This window comes from Dermatophagoides pteronyssinus, unplaced genomic scaffold, assembly GCF_027571235.1.
Source record: "Dermatophagoides pteronyssinus isolate colony J.1.1.1.1 unplaced genomic scaffold, Derpt_VIB-CSIC_2022.12 sq0001, whole genome shotgun sequence".
Taxonomy (NCBI): Eukaryota; Metazoa; Arthropoda; class Arachnida; order Sarcoptiformes; family Pyroglyphidae; genus Dermatophagoides; species Dermatophagoides pteronyssinus.
Window position 1 is genome coordinate 557,011 of NW_027461525.1, and position 15,999 is coordinate 573,009.

General features: G+C 30.5%; 6 protein-coding genes across 6 annotated transcripts; 2 read left to right on the forward strand and 4 right to left on the reverse strand.

Moving 5' to 3' along the window:
* Positions 1-5,976: 5,976 nt before the first annotated feature.
* Positions 5,977-6,577, reverse strand: LOC113790292 (histone H2B). Its single transcript, XM_027339938.2, has one exon. It carries the CDS (start codon positions 6,496-6,498, stop codon positions 6,124-6,126), a length of 375 nt encoding a protein of 124 aa, XP_027195739.2. The 5' UTR covers positions 6,499-6,577; the 3' UTR covers positions 5,977-6,123.
* A 189-nt stretch (positions 6,578-6,766) lies between these two features.
* LOC142645693 (histone H2A) lies at positions 6,767-7,379 on the forward strand. Its single transcript, XM_075822630.1, has one exon. It carries the CDS (start codon positions 6,849-6,851, stop codon positions 7,221-7,223), a length of 375 nt encoding a protein of 124 aa, XP_075678745.1. The 5' UTR covers positions 6,767-6,848; the 3' UTR covers positions 7,224-7,379.
* A 283-nt stretch (positions 7,380-7,662) lies between these two features.
* Positions 7,663-8,214, reverse strand: LOC113790298 (histone H4). The gene has a single exon (XM_027339946.2). It carries the CDS (start codon positions 8,136-8,138, stop codon positions 7,827-7,829), a length of 312 nt encoding a protein of 103 aa, XP_027195747.1. The 5' UTR covers positions 8,139-8,214; the 3' UTR covers positions 7,663-7,826.
* A 60-nt stretch (positions 8,215-8,274) lies between these two features.
* On the forward strand, positions 8,275-9,389 carry LOC113790297 (uncharacterized). The gene is made up of 4 exons (XM_027339945.2): positions 8,275-8,584; positions 8,660-8,865; positions 8,937-9,091; positions 9,155-9,389. Exons 1-4 carry the CDS (start codon positions 8,512-8,514, stop codon positions 9,216-9,218), a joined length of 498 nt encoding a protein of 165 aa, XP_027195746.2. The 5' UTR covers positions 8,275-8,511; the 3' UTR covers positions 9,219-9,389.
* Positions 9,348-9,910, reverse strand: LOC113790296 (histone H3). The gene has a single exon (XM_027339944.2). The coding sequence runs from the start codon at positions 9,828-9,830 to the stop codon at positions 9,420-9,422; it is 411 nt and encodes a 136-aa protein (XP_027195745.1). The 5' UTR covers positions 9,831-9,910; the 3' UTR covers positions 9,348-9,419.
* Positions 9,911-9,971: 61 nt separating this feature from the next.
* LOC113790295 (uncharacterized) lies at positions 9,972-15,444 on the reverse strand. Its single transcript, XM_027339943.2, has 7 exons — positions 14,867-15,444; positions 14,164-14,777; positions 12,091-14,085; positions 11,208-11,420; positions 10,914-11,136; positions 10,379-10,840; positions 9,972-10,314 (listed from the first exon to the last, which is right to left on the reverse strand). The coding sequence occupies exons 1-7, from the start codon at positions 15,274-15,276 to the stop codon at positions 10,098-10,100; spliced, it is 4,134 nt and encodes a 1,377-aa protein (XP_027195744.2). The 5' UTR covers positions 15,277-15,444; the 3' UTR covers positions 9,972-10,097.
* Between the last annotated feature and the right edge of the window lie 555 nt (positions 15,445-15,999).

Genomic DNA, 15,999 nt, shown 5'->3' on the forward strand with positions numbered 1-15,999 from the left:
TACTGATAAAAAAAAACGAGAACGAGAACGATAAATGGATGATGATAATAAACATCTTTTTTTGCATAACACACAGATGGTAGATGGTAAATTCGTGGAAAAAGAAACAACAAAAAAAAATTTACGATTATAATCCTGAATATGTGAGAGAGAGAATGATGTAAAAGACACCATTTGTGTGTCAAATTGAACCAAATTTTCTTTCTTTCTTTCGTTGGCATTTTGATTTTCCATTTTTAAAAACATCCACACAGATAGATATTACACTGAAGTGATTGTGTAACGGTGTGTGTGTGTGTGTATGTGTCATCCATTTTGGTTTAGTTTTTTTATTACCATTTTCAGATTAGCTTTTTATTTATTTATTCATTCATTTTGAATGTATTTTGTTATTGCTTTTTCTCACCCACTTTCTTCCTTTTTAATTTTTTTTGCCCCTTTTAACACATTCATCCAACGAAAGGGTTTTTTTTTGAAAAACGAATCAAGAGAAAAACATCTGAATCGATCCGAAAAAGTTATCAATTTTCTATATTTATTCACATCACATCAATCGCATAACATTCAAATTAATTAAAATCAACAGGTGATAATCTACCTGAATTGAATGTTTGTGTGTATGTAAATATACGAAAAGGAGAAAGGAGAAGAAACAAATCACAAGTTTCTTCGATGAAATCAATGAGGAGGGGGGAGAAAGTGTATTTGGAAAAATAACAACAAGTGGCTATTTCTACACAATGCAATCATATTATTAATCGAAAAGCAAAGGAGAATCTTTTTATCACGATTCAGTGATTGATTGATTGATTTGAAGTTGGAGAAAAGAATCGAAAAAGAAATTGAATTTTTGTAATATCCAGATCAAATTTTTGTTCATTACAAAAATCCTAATTTGATGATGCTAAATGCTAATCGATTAGCATTTTGCAATGTAAATGGCGAAAGAGAGAAAAATGAAATAAAATGAAATGCTAAAACGTAATTGAATGACGTTCATTGCTTGCTTGTTTATGTATTTTATCACTTTTTTTGATTTGAAAATGTGATTAATTCGTTTTTTTGTCAAGTTTTCATCTGTTTTAATGAATTTTGGATTGCAAAGGAGGTAAGCGAATAAGTTTAGAAGCAAGAAAATCGCTGAAGAAGATGATGAAGAAACGAAACGATTATTGATTATTAATGAATCTTGTTATGTTAATGTTGATGATGATGATGATGATTGTTGATTGCTTGATCAATATCGATACATTGATTTATTGCATCGTTATCGATTAAGCATTGTTGTTGTTGTTGTTTTTATTATTATTATTAGAATCTGAAAGTGTGCTGCTAAAGAAAAAAGGAAATATTTTTTTTTCATTCTCTGCGATACGATCAGATGTATTTTTTTTTGGGAAGAAATTATCATCATTTAAGCTGATGATGATTGTGAATCCTGACACACACAAGTAAACACGTAAACACACTGTAGCTGTAAAGATTCAAAGTTAATTTAATCACTGGATACAATTTTTATGATTTGAAATTACTTTGTAAAAAAAAAAATCTTTGAAAATATTCAAAATGGAATTTCTCGAGAAAAGTTTCCCGAGAAAATAAACATTATTTCGCAATTGACAAAAGCCGGAAAATTTTTTCTTTTTCTTCTTCTTTTTTAAATTCCGCATTTTGTTGTTGTGAAAAAAAAATTTGTCAACGTTCAAACAAGTGATTAATTTTCTTTTCTTGTCACTTTGACTAAAAAAAAACTGCCAAATCTATTCTGGGTTAAAAAGCAGAAGCCAGCATATTCTTTTTTTTTTTTTGCAAAAAATATTCTTTGATTTCTACAAGGCCAGTCACCGACAAATCACATGAACATTTTTTTCCATTGAAAAAAAAAATGTTCACACCATCTTAGATCGGATTATAATGGATTACCAGAAATGAAAAAAAGTCAGAAATGCCAGAAAACTCAACTTTTTGTTTTCCTATAAGAACCGTCAAAAATATTAATCGTCGTTCGGATCAAAAGTGAAAATTCATTCCTACATTCATTCATTCATTTTTCGCAATTCATTCATATCTTGATAAAACATTCGAAATACAGAACAGAAAAGCTTCGAAAATTCTTCCATTTTCTCCTAATATTTTTGTTTCGCAAAAAGAATGACAGATGATTATTATTATGATGATGATGATGATCACATGGGATGAAATGCATCAATATTAGAAAGCCAAAAGATTTTCACAAAAAAAATGACATTAATAGATGATGGTGGGGTTGGTGATGTTGATGAAAATGTCTATACCCGTCTACTACCATTGAAAAAAAAGCAAACGAAAGTAAAAGAAAATCCTTGACCTTCAAATTGGATTCAGCCAACAACAAAATAAGTGAATGAAAAATCTATTCTTGTTTTTGTGAACAGATTTCGTTTTCTTCTTCTTCGCTGTTTTCTCACTACCCACCTTTTGATTTCAAATTGATGATGAAAACCAGATTTGGAATTTATTTTTTTATTCAAAAAAAAAAAAAAAATATGATTATTACGAAACACACGCTATTATCATCAAAACAACCTGAAGAATTTCTTTTTTTCCAAATGAAACCGAAACCGCAGCGAAGAAAACCGGCTCTACAACATATCACAGGGTTATTTTTTTTGGCCAATTATTTTCAATCCGTAGACATCCATTACCTACCTTTCGAAATAATAATCACCTAATAACCACCTGACAAACAAAATTGTTTTTCAAGTTTTCTTTTTTTTATGAATCAAGATTGCAATCAAATTGAGAAAGTTTGATATAGAGAAAAAAGTCAAGGTCTTTGCTTGAGAAAAAAAATAAAGGCTTATTTCGAGAATAAGAATAACCCATTGATACCACAGTCTTTGCTTTGAATGAAATTGATTCTTACTCTCACTCTCTCTCTCTCTCTCTCTCTTTTCTCTTGATTTGAAAATCCAGCTGGCTCATCCAGAAGAAGAAAAAAACATTTCACTCAATCAAATCAAATCAATCACTATAGTCTGGCATTCTAGCCATTGATAATTATAAAATCGTGGCCAAAACAAAAAAACCTGATTATTATTATTATTATTTGAGAGGAAAAACAACAAGTATGATGATGTTTGAAAAATGATGTTCCTATTCACATTTTTCATTGATTCAAATGTTTGATATGAAAATTTTCTTCTTCGTTTCGTTGATTATTCAACAAAAAAAAAAAAAAAAAAACGAAAAACAAAAATGATTCATTCGAATTCAAATGACAAAAACAACGGCAACAGCCAAAATCAGACAATATTTTGAGCTGATTAACAAAAAAAAAACTCGTTATGTTTTGCATCGTTATCATCGACAAAAAAAATTGATTGAACTGGTTTTTCCGCTATGGTTAATGTCATCAATTCTATTTTTTTTTTTTTTTTTCAAACCAAAATCAAAAATCAAAAATCATTTAATGTCTTTTCATATGAATGAAATTTAATTGATTTCCAATAAATTTGCTGTCTGTCTGTCTGTTCTTGTTTGATAGTTTTTTTTATCATGTTTTTTCGTCCAGCCATAATTAGTTTATCAAACAACCGAGGGATTGAGGAATTTTAACCCCTTAGTTGGTTCAAATTTTGTCCAAAAAAAAGATCCTTCAAAATAATAAAAATACTTCCGCAATATTCTTTCGTAATCATTCTTTGACATCATCATCATCATCATCGTAATCTTTATTTTCCTTATCTATGATTTATATAATAATAATAAAAGAAAAAGGGAAAACAAATTTTTTGCTTGAAAATTTATGACGATCACAAGACAAACATTTTTTTCTTTCCACTAACTAACTTTAAAGATTGATAAATTTTGTTTAACTTTTTTTTTTGTAACAAACAAACAGCCAGACAGACAGACTTTGTTTTTGAATCGAAAGAAAGCAGAAAAAAAATCAATTTCCTTATGAGAAGGTAGATAAGATTTGTTTTTGTTTCGTGCTTGCAACGAAAGAAAAAAAAACATCCAATCATCCAACCAAACATACAGTGTTGATATTCGATAATCATCGATTGATTTGAAAATGAATCTTTTTTGGTTTGTTTGTAATCCATATATCTCTTTTTACCAAAAAAGCGTGTGAACCATAACCACCAATTCGGTCAAAGATCTTTTTCTTTTCGATTGTCAATAAGGAATACAGTGTATTTTCCAACAGAAAAAAATAAAATTGTGAAAATCAACCAACCAACCAACCAGGAATTGTTATAACGATGAAAATATAAAAAACGATTATTATTATTTTTATCATCATTAAATAAATAGAAAGAGAAATAACAATAGTTTTTCAATAGTTACATTGATTGGAATCCAAAAAAATATTGTACAAACAAACAAACACTTGTACTTGATATATTTCTCATGATTTTTCTCGCAAATATTTTTTTTTTTCATTTCTGGGCCAGAATTAGCCTCTTGAAACAAGAAAAGAAACAAATTTCGTTGCTTTTTTTTTGTTTTGCTTTGTTCTCAACGAGTTTTCTCTCTCTCCATATCTCATTAGGTCAATGGTTGATAAGCCAATGATGATGGTTAGCTGACTGGTTGACAAATATATTTTCAATTCCAATAATGATGATGATGCTGAAACCAAAATTTTTGATTATTGGAAGAATGTTTTTGTTTTTGGCTAATTGATTGATTGATTGATTGATGATAAAGCTGTGTGTGTGTACCAGATATCAGTCGATGACCCGCGATGTTTACGTAGTTGTGTCAAATTGATAATAATAATAATAATAAAATCGACATTATCGATTGATTGATTGATTAGCAAAAAAAAAATGAAACAACGACCATATGTGTGGATTATTGATGATTGTTTTTTATCCCATTAACAATGATATTTGAAAAAAAACGGAACCCGTGCTGCCATCTACGATCGAAAGCCACACGATGACCATGAGAATATTTTTTTTCTTTTTTCTCTTTTCTTTTTCGCTACTTTTTTTTACCAATCATTATTCAGATGAAATCTTTTGAACAACCAAGTGTTAAATCAAACAAAACAAATCTTAATATCATCGAAGAATTAAATAATCAAAAAATGTTGTCAAAAAAAACCATTCAAAATTCAATCAAATCAATCATCAAACATCATCATCATCAAAATAGAGAATATAATTGGACAGTGGGCAACCCTTTTTTCGTTTTGTTTTTTGTTGTATAGTGAAAATGAATGATCATCACGAATAAAAGTGCAAGGTTATACAAAAAACCATTGATGATAATGATCATTGAACATCGTCATCACTATTGCCGTGAATGATGATCTGAGAAAACACAACAAAAAAACAAAAACAAAGCAAAGAATGGCTGACTGACAGTTTTTGAACAGAACAAAATTTGACAGCGACAACAATGGGAATTGTAATGTAATTGAACAACATTCAGCAATCATCATCTTTTTCTTCTTCGTTGGCGATAATCATTTTGTTGTTGTTTCAATGGCCATTTTTTAATGATTGACGATTCTAATCATCATCATCATTATCATCATCATTGGCTACTAAAATTGCCACCATCGTCGTCGTTGTTTTTTATTTCAATGATGCAAATTTCATTGATAATTTATACATTCGGATATTGATGATAAATGATATATAGAGAATTGACAATCAATCCATCGATCGATCGATCATCATCATTATAACAACAATGTCTTTAATAGCAGACGGCAGGTTAAAAATGTATTGTTGTTTGCATTTCCATTTGATGATCATTAAAATTTCGATGATTTCGAGCAAATTGGATGAATCAAATGAAATATCAATCGAAATTCGAATGTTTCAAAATCGAATGTTTTGAATCGAATCAATTCGAAATAAATAGCATTGCCATCTTTTGAGCAATCCTTGAACTATGAGTTTATTCTTTTGATCACTAGATGGCTAGGTTAGGATCAACACACACTTGATTCTAATTAAATTTGGATAAAGATTTCAAAATAAAAAAAAAAATCAATTTTATTAATTCAGTGGTCGAGTTTACAAAATGCAAATTGCTCAAATTCGTAATTGGAATTGTGGTCCTGAAAAGGACCGTTTTTGTTATATGATGTAAATGATGATGATGAATGATGAAAATTTATTTGCTTGATGTATATTTGGTAACAGCTTTAGTACCTTCGGATACAGCATGTTTAGCCAATTCACCAGGTAACAAAAGTCGGACAGCCGTTTGAACTTCTCTCGATGTAATGGTACTACGTTTGTTATAATGAGACAAACGTGATGATTCGGCAGCAATACGTTCGAAAATATCATTCACAAATGAATTCATGATTGACATTGCTTTCGATGAAATACCAGTATCCGGATGGACTTGTTTCAAAACTTTGTAAATGTAGATCGAGAACGATTCTTTACGGCGACGATGTTTCTTCTTTTTGTCGGTGGCTCGAACCGATTTTTGAGCTTTGCCAGATTTTTTGACAGCTTTACCAGTGCTTGGTGGTGCCATTGTTGTTGTTGTTGTTGTTGTTGTTTTGGAATGAAAATTAAATTAAGCAAAAACAAAATAGAAATGATATATTTTTGTTGCCGAAACACGATATTTATACGATTCAAAGTGGTGTACAGAACACTAGCCAATCATATCGCTTAGTTTCAGCATGCTGTAGGCGGTGCTTGAAAATTTCGCGCGTTTTTTTTTCATTGCCTGACCTATGACGATTGGCTCATGCTACGAACACCACTTTTTCAGTAAAAACAAAGTATATAAGCCCAATTCGAACATTTAAAAACTTAACATTCGAAAATTTTCTGTTTTTTCGCTTTTTTCTCGCATCTCAAATCAAATCCAAATCAACAATGTCTGGCCGTGGTAAAGGTGGTAAAGTCAAGACCAAAGCAAAGTCTCGTTCATCTCGAGCTGGTCTTCAATTTCCAGTTGGTCGTATTCATCGTTTATTGCGAAAAGGCAATTATGCTGAACGTGTTGGTGCCGGAGCTCCAGTATATTTGGCTGCCGTACTTGAATATCTGGCTGCTGAAGTTTTGGAATTGGCCGGTAATGCTGCTCGGGATAACAAAAAAACCCGTATCATTCCTCGACATCTTCAATTGGCCATCCGTAACGATGAAGAATTGAACAAATTGCTGAGCGGTGTAACCATTGCACAAGGTGGTGTTTTGCCAAACATCCAAGCAGTTTTGTTGCCGAAAAAAACCGAAAAAACTGCCTAAATTTCATTATCATTTCCATCATTTCATTTCACATACACATCATCATATAAAACGGTCCTTTTAAGGACCACAATTCCAATTACGAATTTGAGCAATTTTTTTTAGCATTTTTATTTCAATAAAATTCATTTTTGCAATAAAGTTTTAAAATTTCAATCATTATTTTGTATCCTCTTTCTATGCATTTGACCATGACACTGCACGATCCATGCATTTTTTCAAAATTCACTTGGACAAGATTCTATCTGTATTGACAGATTTGTATTGTAGTGCAGAAATATGAAAGCAAAACAATAACCTGGCCGGTAAACCGCCAAAAAAAAAAAATGCCCACTTTGTCTAATTTTGGTTGAGTTCGAAAGGTAAACAAAGTTGTTTTTTTTTTCTTCCTTGAAACTTGTATTTTCGATTTCATCAACAATTTACCAAATCAAACATGTAAAGAATTAAAAATGGAATTTTTATTTAAAAAATTTTTTCAAAAAAGGTAAAGAAAAATAGCTCTAATTCGTAATTGAATTGTGGTCCTGAAAAGGACCGTTTGATTGAATGCGATGGATATGATTTGATGATTTAATGAGAATGATGATTGGTAGAATGAAATTAACCGCCGAAACCATACAAAGTACGTCCTTGTCGTTTCAAAGCATAAACAACATCCATAGCGGTGACTGTTTTACGTTTAGCATGTTCGGTATATGTAACAGCATCACGGATAACATTTTCAAGGAAAACTTTCAGGACACCTCGGGTTTCTTCATAGATCAATCCGGAAATACGTTTAACACCACCACGACGAGCCAATCGACGAATAGCCGGTTTTGTGATACCTTGGATATTATCACGAAGAACTTTACGATGACGTTTAGCGCCACCTTTACCGAGACCTTTACCACCTTTACCACGGCCAGACATTTTGGGGAAAATTTGTTGAAAAAAAAGTCAGAGAAATTCAGCAAGGAAATCAAATGACGAATGATAGCTAGAAACTCAATGCTTTGAATTTATATACACATGACATGGAACACGGTCGAACTCAAAAAATGGGTTGGGCTTATATCAACACTGTCAGGATTTTTTCGCGCGCAAACCAGATTTACAACCGTCAACACAATTCTCAAGAGAATTCTCTTCACTTTCTTTTTTGATCAAAAATATCGATATCATTGTTTTACAACTTATGAAGGCAATTAATTTCCAAACTTTTGGATATTGATTGAACACTGAAGAAACAAACAGAGAAAAAAAAATTGGATTAAAAAAAATACGTTTAAAACACGTTGAAATAATGAAAACGATACTTTGGAAAAAATTCAACAAAATTATTTATAAAATTAAAAAAAAACCAGAAACAACAACCGGTAAGGCATTATTAATGATGAATTTTATTGAAAAAAAAATTCTAAATAACCCTGATAATGATGATGATTATTTAGGACTTATAATGAACGAATATATTGATTTCATAAACAAATTACAACAATATGTCGATGAATCTAAATGGATCGAATTAACATTGGTGGAAGATAGATGGAATCTTGTACAGGAATTTATTGAACAAAATATGGAAAACTATATGGATTGTGAAAAACTTTTGTATTGTTTTGAAAAATCAAAATTATTGGCAAACAGAATATCATTCGTATGTATATATTTTTTTCGGTTTTGTATTTGAAATTTGTCTATCAATTTACAAATGTCTACTTTTTAAAGATTGAAGCTCGTAAATCTTTTCGTCAAGATCATTCGTTGGTCATTGCTTACAATCGATTACGAAATAAAGTAACATCGGAAGAAATTTGTACGATTCATCGAAAAAAGTTTAGAACTCATCCAATTATGTTTAATCATTTGCGATCATATCATCCGTAAGTTTGTTTGTTTTGTTTTTTGTATGCATCAATCATGAAATTGATTCAAACATTTCGCAGGGATGTTTATGTTGGATACAAAGCGGAATCTTTACCGGCCTTGGAATCGGATAATTCATTTTGATTCTATGCTCATCATTTCAACAATTTTTTTTTCAAATAAATTTTTAATTTTGTTTCAAAAAAATGATTTTATTTTACAAAAATTATAAATTATGATTTTTTTAAAAAAATGCTCAAATCTCAATCGGAATAAAAATGTGGTCCTAAAAAGGACCGTTTTGTAAATGAATGAATGGATTATGAAAATGAAATGTAAAAATGCTTAAGCACGTTCACCACGAATTCGTCGAGCCAATTGGATATCCTTCGGCATAATGGTTACACGTTTAGCATGGATAGCACACAAGTTGGTATCTTCAAATAAACCGACCAAATAAGCTTCGGATGATTCTTGCAATGCCATTACAGCTGATGATTGAAAACGAAGATCGGTTTTGAAATCTTGAGCGATTTCACGAACCAATCGTTGAAATGGTAGTTTACGGATCAACAATTCAGTCGATTTTTGGTATCGACGAATTTCACGAAGAGCAACAGTTCCGGGACGATAACGATGAGGTTTTTTTACACCACCGGTTGCTGGAGCAGATTTACGGGCAGCTTTGGTTGCCAATTGTTTACGTGGTGCTTTTCCACCAGTTGATTTACGAGCTGTTTGTTTAGTACGAGCCATTTTCGATATTATTTTTTGTTTTTGATTTGATAAACAACTTTCCGAAGAGAATGCCAAAAAACGAATGAGTAGCGTGAGCAAGTTTGATGGACCTTTTTATATGCATTCATCAGGACAAGGCAGTTGATGAAGGCGGAGTCATGAAAAATTGGCGCGAAATTCAAATTTGGAGGGAAAATCAGTGGGCGGGATTTAGATTTTGAGTTTTCATATGAGAAAAAAAAATCCTTTATTATAAACAACAATGTAAAATATTAACAAAAAAGATTAAAGAAGATGAATCAAATTTTTGCTAATCAATGGTGATGAAAATCGCCATGATGTTGTTGATGATCGATTATTGATTTTAATATTGAATTCTTCATCTTTTAGATCAAGTGTAAATAATTCAACAGCAAAACGTTCGCTACTGAAATCAATATCAATAAAACGAATACCGAAAATTTTCTTTTCCATTATTATCGATCTGATTTTGGATAATTTGCTACCGAAAGAACAAAAACAAAGAAATTCATCACATGATAGTTGATAGAAAATACAATACAAACCTTTTATTATTTGGATAACCATGTAATTTACATACAATAGCAAATGGTTTTGTTATTTTAAAACGATCATCCAAATGATAGATATGTTTCAATGGTATTTGATAATATCGGCCTGCATCAATAGCATAAATAATATAAAGTGTAGTATAATCATGTAATGATCGACGTTTTAATGATAATGTTTTTTTCTTTTTCAATAATCGATTATCATCATTATCATTGTTGGATACTTTTAATGGTAAATCTTTTGCACTTTTTGATTGTGTCATTGATTCTGGATGTAATTGTTGTTCATTAGTTTGTGATTCGTTCATCATATCTCGACCAACAATATGACCACGAAGAAACAGACCTGTTTGTTGATCATAGAATACAATTGTACTGCTTGTATTATTCTGTTCAAATATACATTGTTCGGGTAAAAGTTTTAATGATGATGATGATTCTTTCGAATAGAATTCACTTGTTATAAAAGAAGAAAAAAAATAAGTTAGAAAACAGGCTATCAACATTTAAAATTTTTCTTATTTCTTACGTCATATCATTAACAAATTGACGGAATGGTGTATTTGATTCATCAATATTTCTTACGAATTGACATAATTGTTCATTATCAATTTTACGTTCACCAAATGGTAATATTCCAATGAATTTATTTGGTTCAAAATAACAACTTATAACCAATAAATAGCTTATTTTATCGGGCATAAATGTTTTTTTCAATGTAACATGTCGTGAATGTTTTTGTAAAATCCAATCTAATTACAAATTAGAAAAAATTGAATATTTAATTAGATTCATTTGGATAACCATCATAAAAATAACTTACTTGATAATCTTGAATCATGATGTAATAAACGACAATAATAATCAAATAATGATGATGAATTTAGTTCATCACAATCATCAATCGATTGTTTCAATAGATAATCGATTTCATTTTGTTCCTGGCTTATGATTTTATCATTCGAAATTGAGGATGAATGGTGTTGGTGGTGGTGTTGGTGATGGTGATGGGTGGCTAAACTAATCTGAATTTTAGCTAAATTCATTGAAAAAAGAGAAGAATTTACAGATTGAAAAAAAACATTTTTTCATTTTATTCCAGAAAAGAGATGTTTTGTAGTGATCATAATCAAGTTGTCTAAAAGCACTAAACAATTACTACATGTTTTTTGAATGATTTTCATCAAAGCAGCATGGATTGTATTGTAATTTGTTAAGCATAATAATTCAATAAATTTTGATGGCAATCCCGATGATTATGAGATAGATGATGCGAATGATATGAAAAAGCTGATTATGAACAAGAAAAATGATGTAGCAGCCAACCAAAATAATGATGGTGATGATGTTTCATTTGAGCTTTCAATTATCATCTTGTTGTTGTTGTTGTTGCTGTTGCAATCATCTGCCTTGTCAATCATTTTCATAACGGTTTGAATGTTGTTATTTAAAAAAAAACAATAAATAATAAGAAAGCGGTCAGAAAATCGGATAGCGGCTATTGATGAATTCATTCATTCAACATATATATTGGATTCATTTGAATCAACAAAATTCTTAATCGAAATCAGAGAAAAAAAATTGCATCATATTGGAATCCCTTCATTGATATCAAATTCAATTAGATTAATATCAAAGAAACAAAAAAATCACTATGCTAAAGAATTTTCAAGATTTTTTCTTTCTACAATTTGATTGACACTTACGTTCAATGGATAGTTGTAGCAAACTATTCGGTGAATGAGGTGATGATGATGGAGATAATGATGATGTTGGTGATGGTGGTGGTAATGTATGTAGTTTTTGTTGATGTTTGATGTTGTTTAGGCTAGGGCTGTCTGAAGATGAACAAATTGACTTTTTTATCATCTTTTCGTTGTTCACTGCCATTGTTTTGCTTAGTGATTGATTTGTTTCGGTTTCGATTGTTTTCATCGTCGTATTGTTGTTGGTGATAATATTCATCAAAGGTTCGTGGCCGTTGCAATCTTCGTCGCCAATCATCTGTATCGGTACTACTGGTTGTTGATTGATGCAAGAATCGAGACATTCGTTGTTCACGTCTTTGATTTCGTTTAATGTACCTTTCTTTTTTTTACTTCTAGTTTTGATTTTAATTTTTTTACTATTAATTGATTCATTATTGACACCTATCGGACAGCAAGCATTTTCATTGTTTGGATCCATTGATCCATTCGATTCAGGTTGAACATTATCATTATTTTCTATTGTTTGGAATGTAGATGGTAAAACATTAGCTACAATTGTTGTAGCCGTTTCATTTGTTGTTGTTTTTGCAAGCTGAATATTGAAACATGTTTCAATATTTGGTTCTTCTATCATCGATGATGTATTATTATTGTTAAGAACTTCATTAAATTGTTCCATCCATGAATCATCTTCAGCTACATTGCTTGCATAATTTAATTCAATTAATTTACGATTAATAAAAATTTCATAATCATCGGCCGATGTACACCAAAGTAATACATGAGCAATTTCATCATTCAGATTTGCATTTGTTTCCAGTGATGATTGATTATTTATTTGCAAAACCGATGCTGTCAATATTTGATCATAGGTCATATCTTCAAAAAATTGACAACATTCCATTGGCCATTGATCATAGTATTGACTAGTTCCATGAGAAGATTGTTGCTGATGATGATTATGATGATGTGGATAAATGAATGCTAATGATGAACGTACTGCAAATGCCGGTACTTTTGCCATTTCATTAGTTAATGAACGAATCATTTGTACATGTACTAGGCTTGAATAACCTGAATCAATATCTTTAACCAGAACATAATCATCATGATGATCATCATTTTCGGAATTATAATGTTCATCAAGATTAGATCGATCAATAATCTGTACACGACGCCAATCTAATTCATCATCAATATAGCATGCCCAATATGAACCAATGGTCAATGATTGATTTGATGGTGGCATACAAACTGACAATCGTAATTGACGTTCATCATCATCAATATCATCATCAGCATTTAAACCGCCATCTTGTTCGATTGTTTCGATTGATTTATAAAAATTTTGAAAACGTTCAAGAAAATCTTCGAATGCATTCGTGCCGATTTTTTCATCATTAATTATCAGATAAAAATGTGATGGTGAAATAATGTGACAAATTTCTACCAATAGATAACGATTAAGATCAATTTTCGGTGATGGAATTATTGATACCGAATCGATCGATTTCAATGGTATCATTATCGAAATTTGTTGTTGTTGATCCTGTTGTTGTATTAAATGTTGTTCATCATCATCATCATCACGCTTGGTTTCAGCTTCAACTCGACGACGACTTTTACGTTTTTTTGATAATTTTTTCGAATTATATCGTTGAACAGGAGGAGCATTGAGCAAAAATTCATCAATATCACCAGATTCTTTATCATTATTAACATCATTATCACAGAGATATTTATCCAAATGTTGGCCATAATCACAATGATTTGGTGATGGTGTTTTAGCTATAAATGTATACATCGGATCAATTGTTGATAATTGATAATGATGACCATCAGGAACGATTATTTCTGTTGGATTATGTTTTTTCAATTCAACATCAATCACTGTACATTGTCCATTATTATTAGCAGCCGTATTGATCGATGAAGATTGATCCGGAATTGTTTCTGTTGTTGTTGGCCTTCCATACAGTTGTCTAATTTGATCTGTAACAGTTTTAATTAATTGTTGTTGATTTGAATTGTATATGAAATTATCATTTAAATTATCGAAATTTGACATACTGCTACAATCGTAGAATGTACCGGCTGATGAGCTAACTGCTGTTGATAATATTCGTTGTTCTTTTAATCCATTTGTTTGATTATAAACCATTTGAATTGTTTTTGCATTACTACCACCGATTCCATGTATTTCATCAAATGATGGTGATCGATCTGAGTTCCTTGATGAGCCACTATTCAAACCAAGCAATTGATTACTACCTGAATCGCTAGTATCATTATTCAATAAATGAGCATAAATTGTTGATATGTCATCACGTGAATGTGAACGTATTGTTGTATGATTATTATTTGATGAATGATTATCACTACTTTGAGTTGGAGAAGGTGATAATTTAGCTGTCTTAATATTGGAGCTATCTATATTATTGGTATTATTATTATTATTGGTAATATTTGATTTGAAAGCAATCGGTGGTGTTAAAAGCATTAATTGATTTTTTGAATTTTTCATTGATGGTAATGATGATTCGATACTCAGATTGAATTCGGCATTTTCTTCAATTGGAATTTCTTCTCGATGATGATGATGATAGCTACCAGCAGATGATGCTGGTGGTTCATAACCAATGGCACCGGAATATCGTCGTGGAAATGCAGGCATCGAATTCACCCTACGAAAAGAGAAACAATGATCATGATCAAACGATCATCTCGAAGTAATTGTTGATCTGAAAATGAAAAACAAAAACAAAAAACTTACACAGCATAATCTCTTGGTCGATCATGATTAATCATCATCGATATTTCACCATCCGAATTAATATTCAAACAACCAATTTTACGTATTAATTCATCATTTTCTTCACGAATTTCACGTAATTCTTTACCAAGAAAATCAACTTCAGCAGTACGAGCATCAAGTTCATCTTTTAAGGATTTATTTTCAGCTGATAAAAATTGTCGATCTTCTTGTACGGTACGATATGAAACAGAAAATTCCATACAAACATCAGCAAAACGTCGTAATTCACCAATAAATAGCTCACTAAATTGATTGATCATTGATTGTGTATCCGATACAAATCTTTGTATACACAATTGTAATTGTTCATCTTTGTCCATCAATTTTGTTGGTGTTGTTGTTGTTGTTGTTGCAGTAGTAGTAGCCATAATGATTATGATTAATTAACAATTAACAATGGCCATTCAATTTTTAAATTTCATGTTTTTTTAACGATCAAAGTAAATAGGTATTTTCTTATTCTTCAATCGACTTTGAATTGTTGGTTAAAAAAGAAAGAAAGCAATCAAAACAAAAAAAAAAAACATTGAATCATTTTTAGGCAATGAATGAATAAATCAAGGAAACAAAAAACGAAAAGAAAATATTCTTATCGTGATTGTCGTCATCGAAAAAAAAACTTATACTCACAAAATGTACCGGTACAATCGGTTTGAATCACAAGATACATCATCAAGATGGTAATCATCGAAGAATCGTGTAATTTTTCCTACACAGACATTGCAAGGATTTTAAAAAGAAACCTTTTTTTTAATAATATTAAGATGAAATATTAAGAATTGAACAAGAATATTTTCTTTCTATGTCACAGTTTTTAACAGTGCTGGTGTAAGGCAAGATTCTTGGCACGAATTCAGTTTTTTCCATCTTGTTTTTTTTTCTTTTTATTATTATTCCTTGATTATCATCATCATCATCATATGAAGAGTATTATGGTACTTTGGCGAATAAATTTAGGTGACTTTGTCGCTGAATAGTTGATCACTAATTTTTTTTCCGTTCTGGATTGATGAACGACAGCAAAATAACCCTCGCTTTTTTGAGTTTTAAATAAACATTTTTTTTAAAAGAATGATTATTTTTTTGGCAAT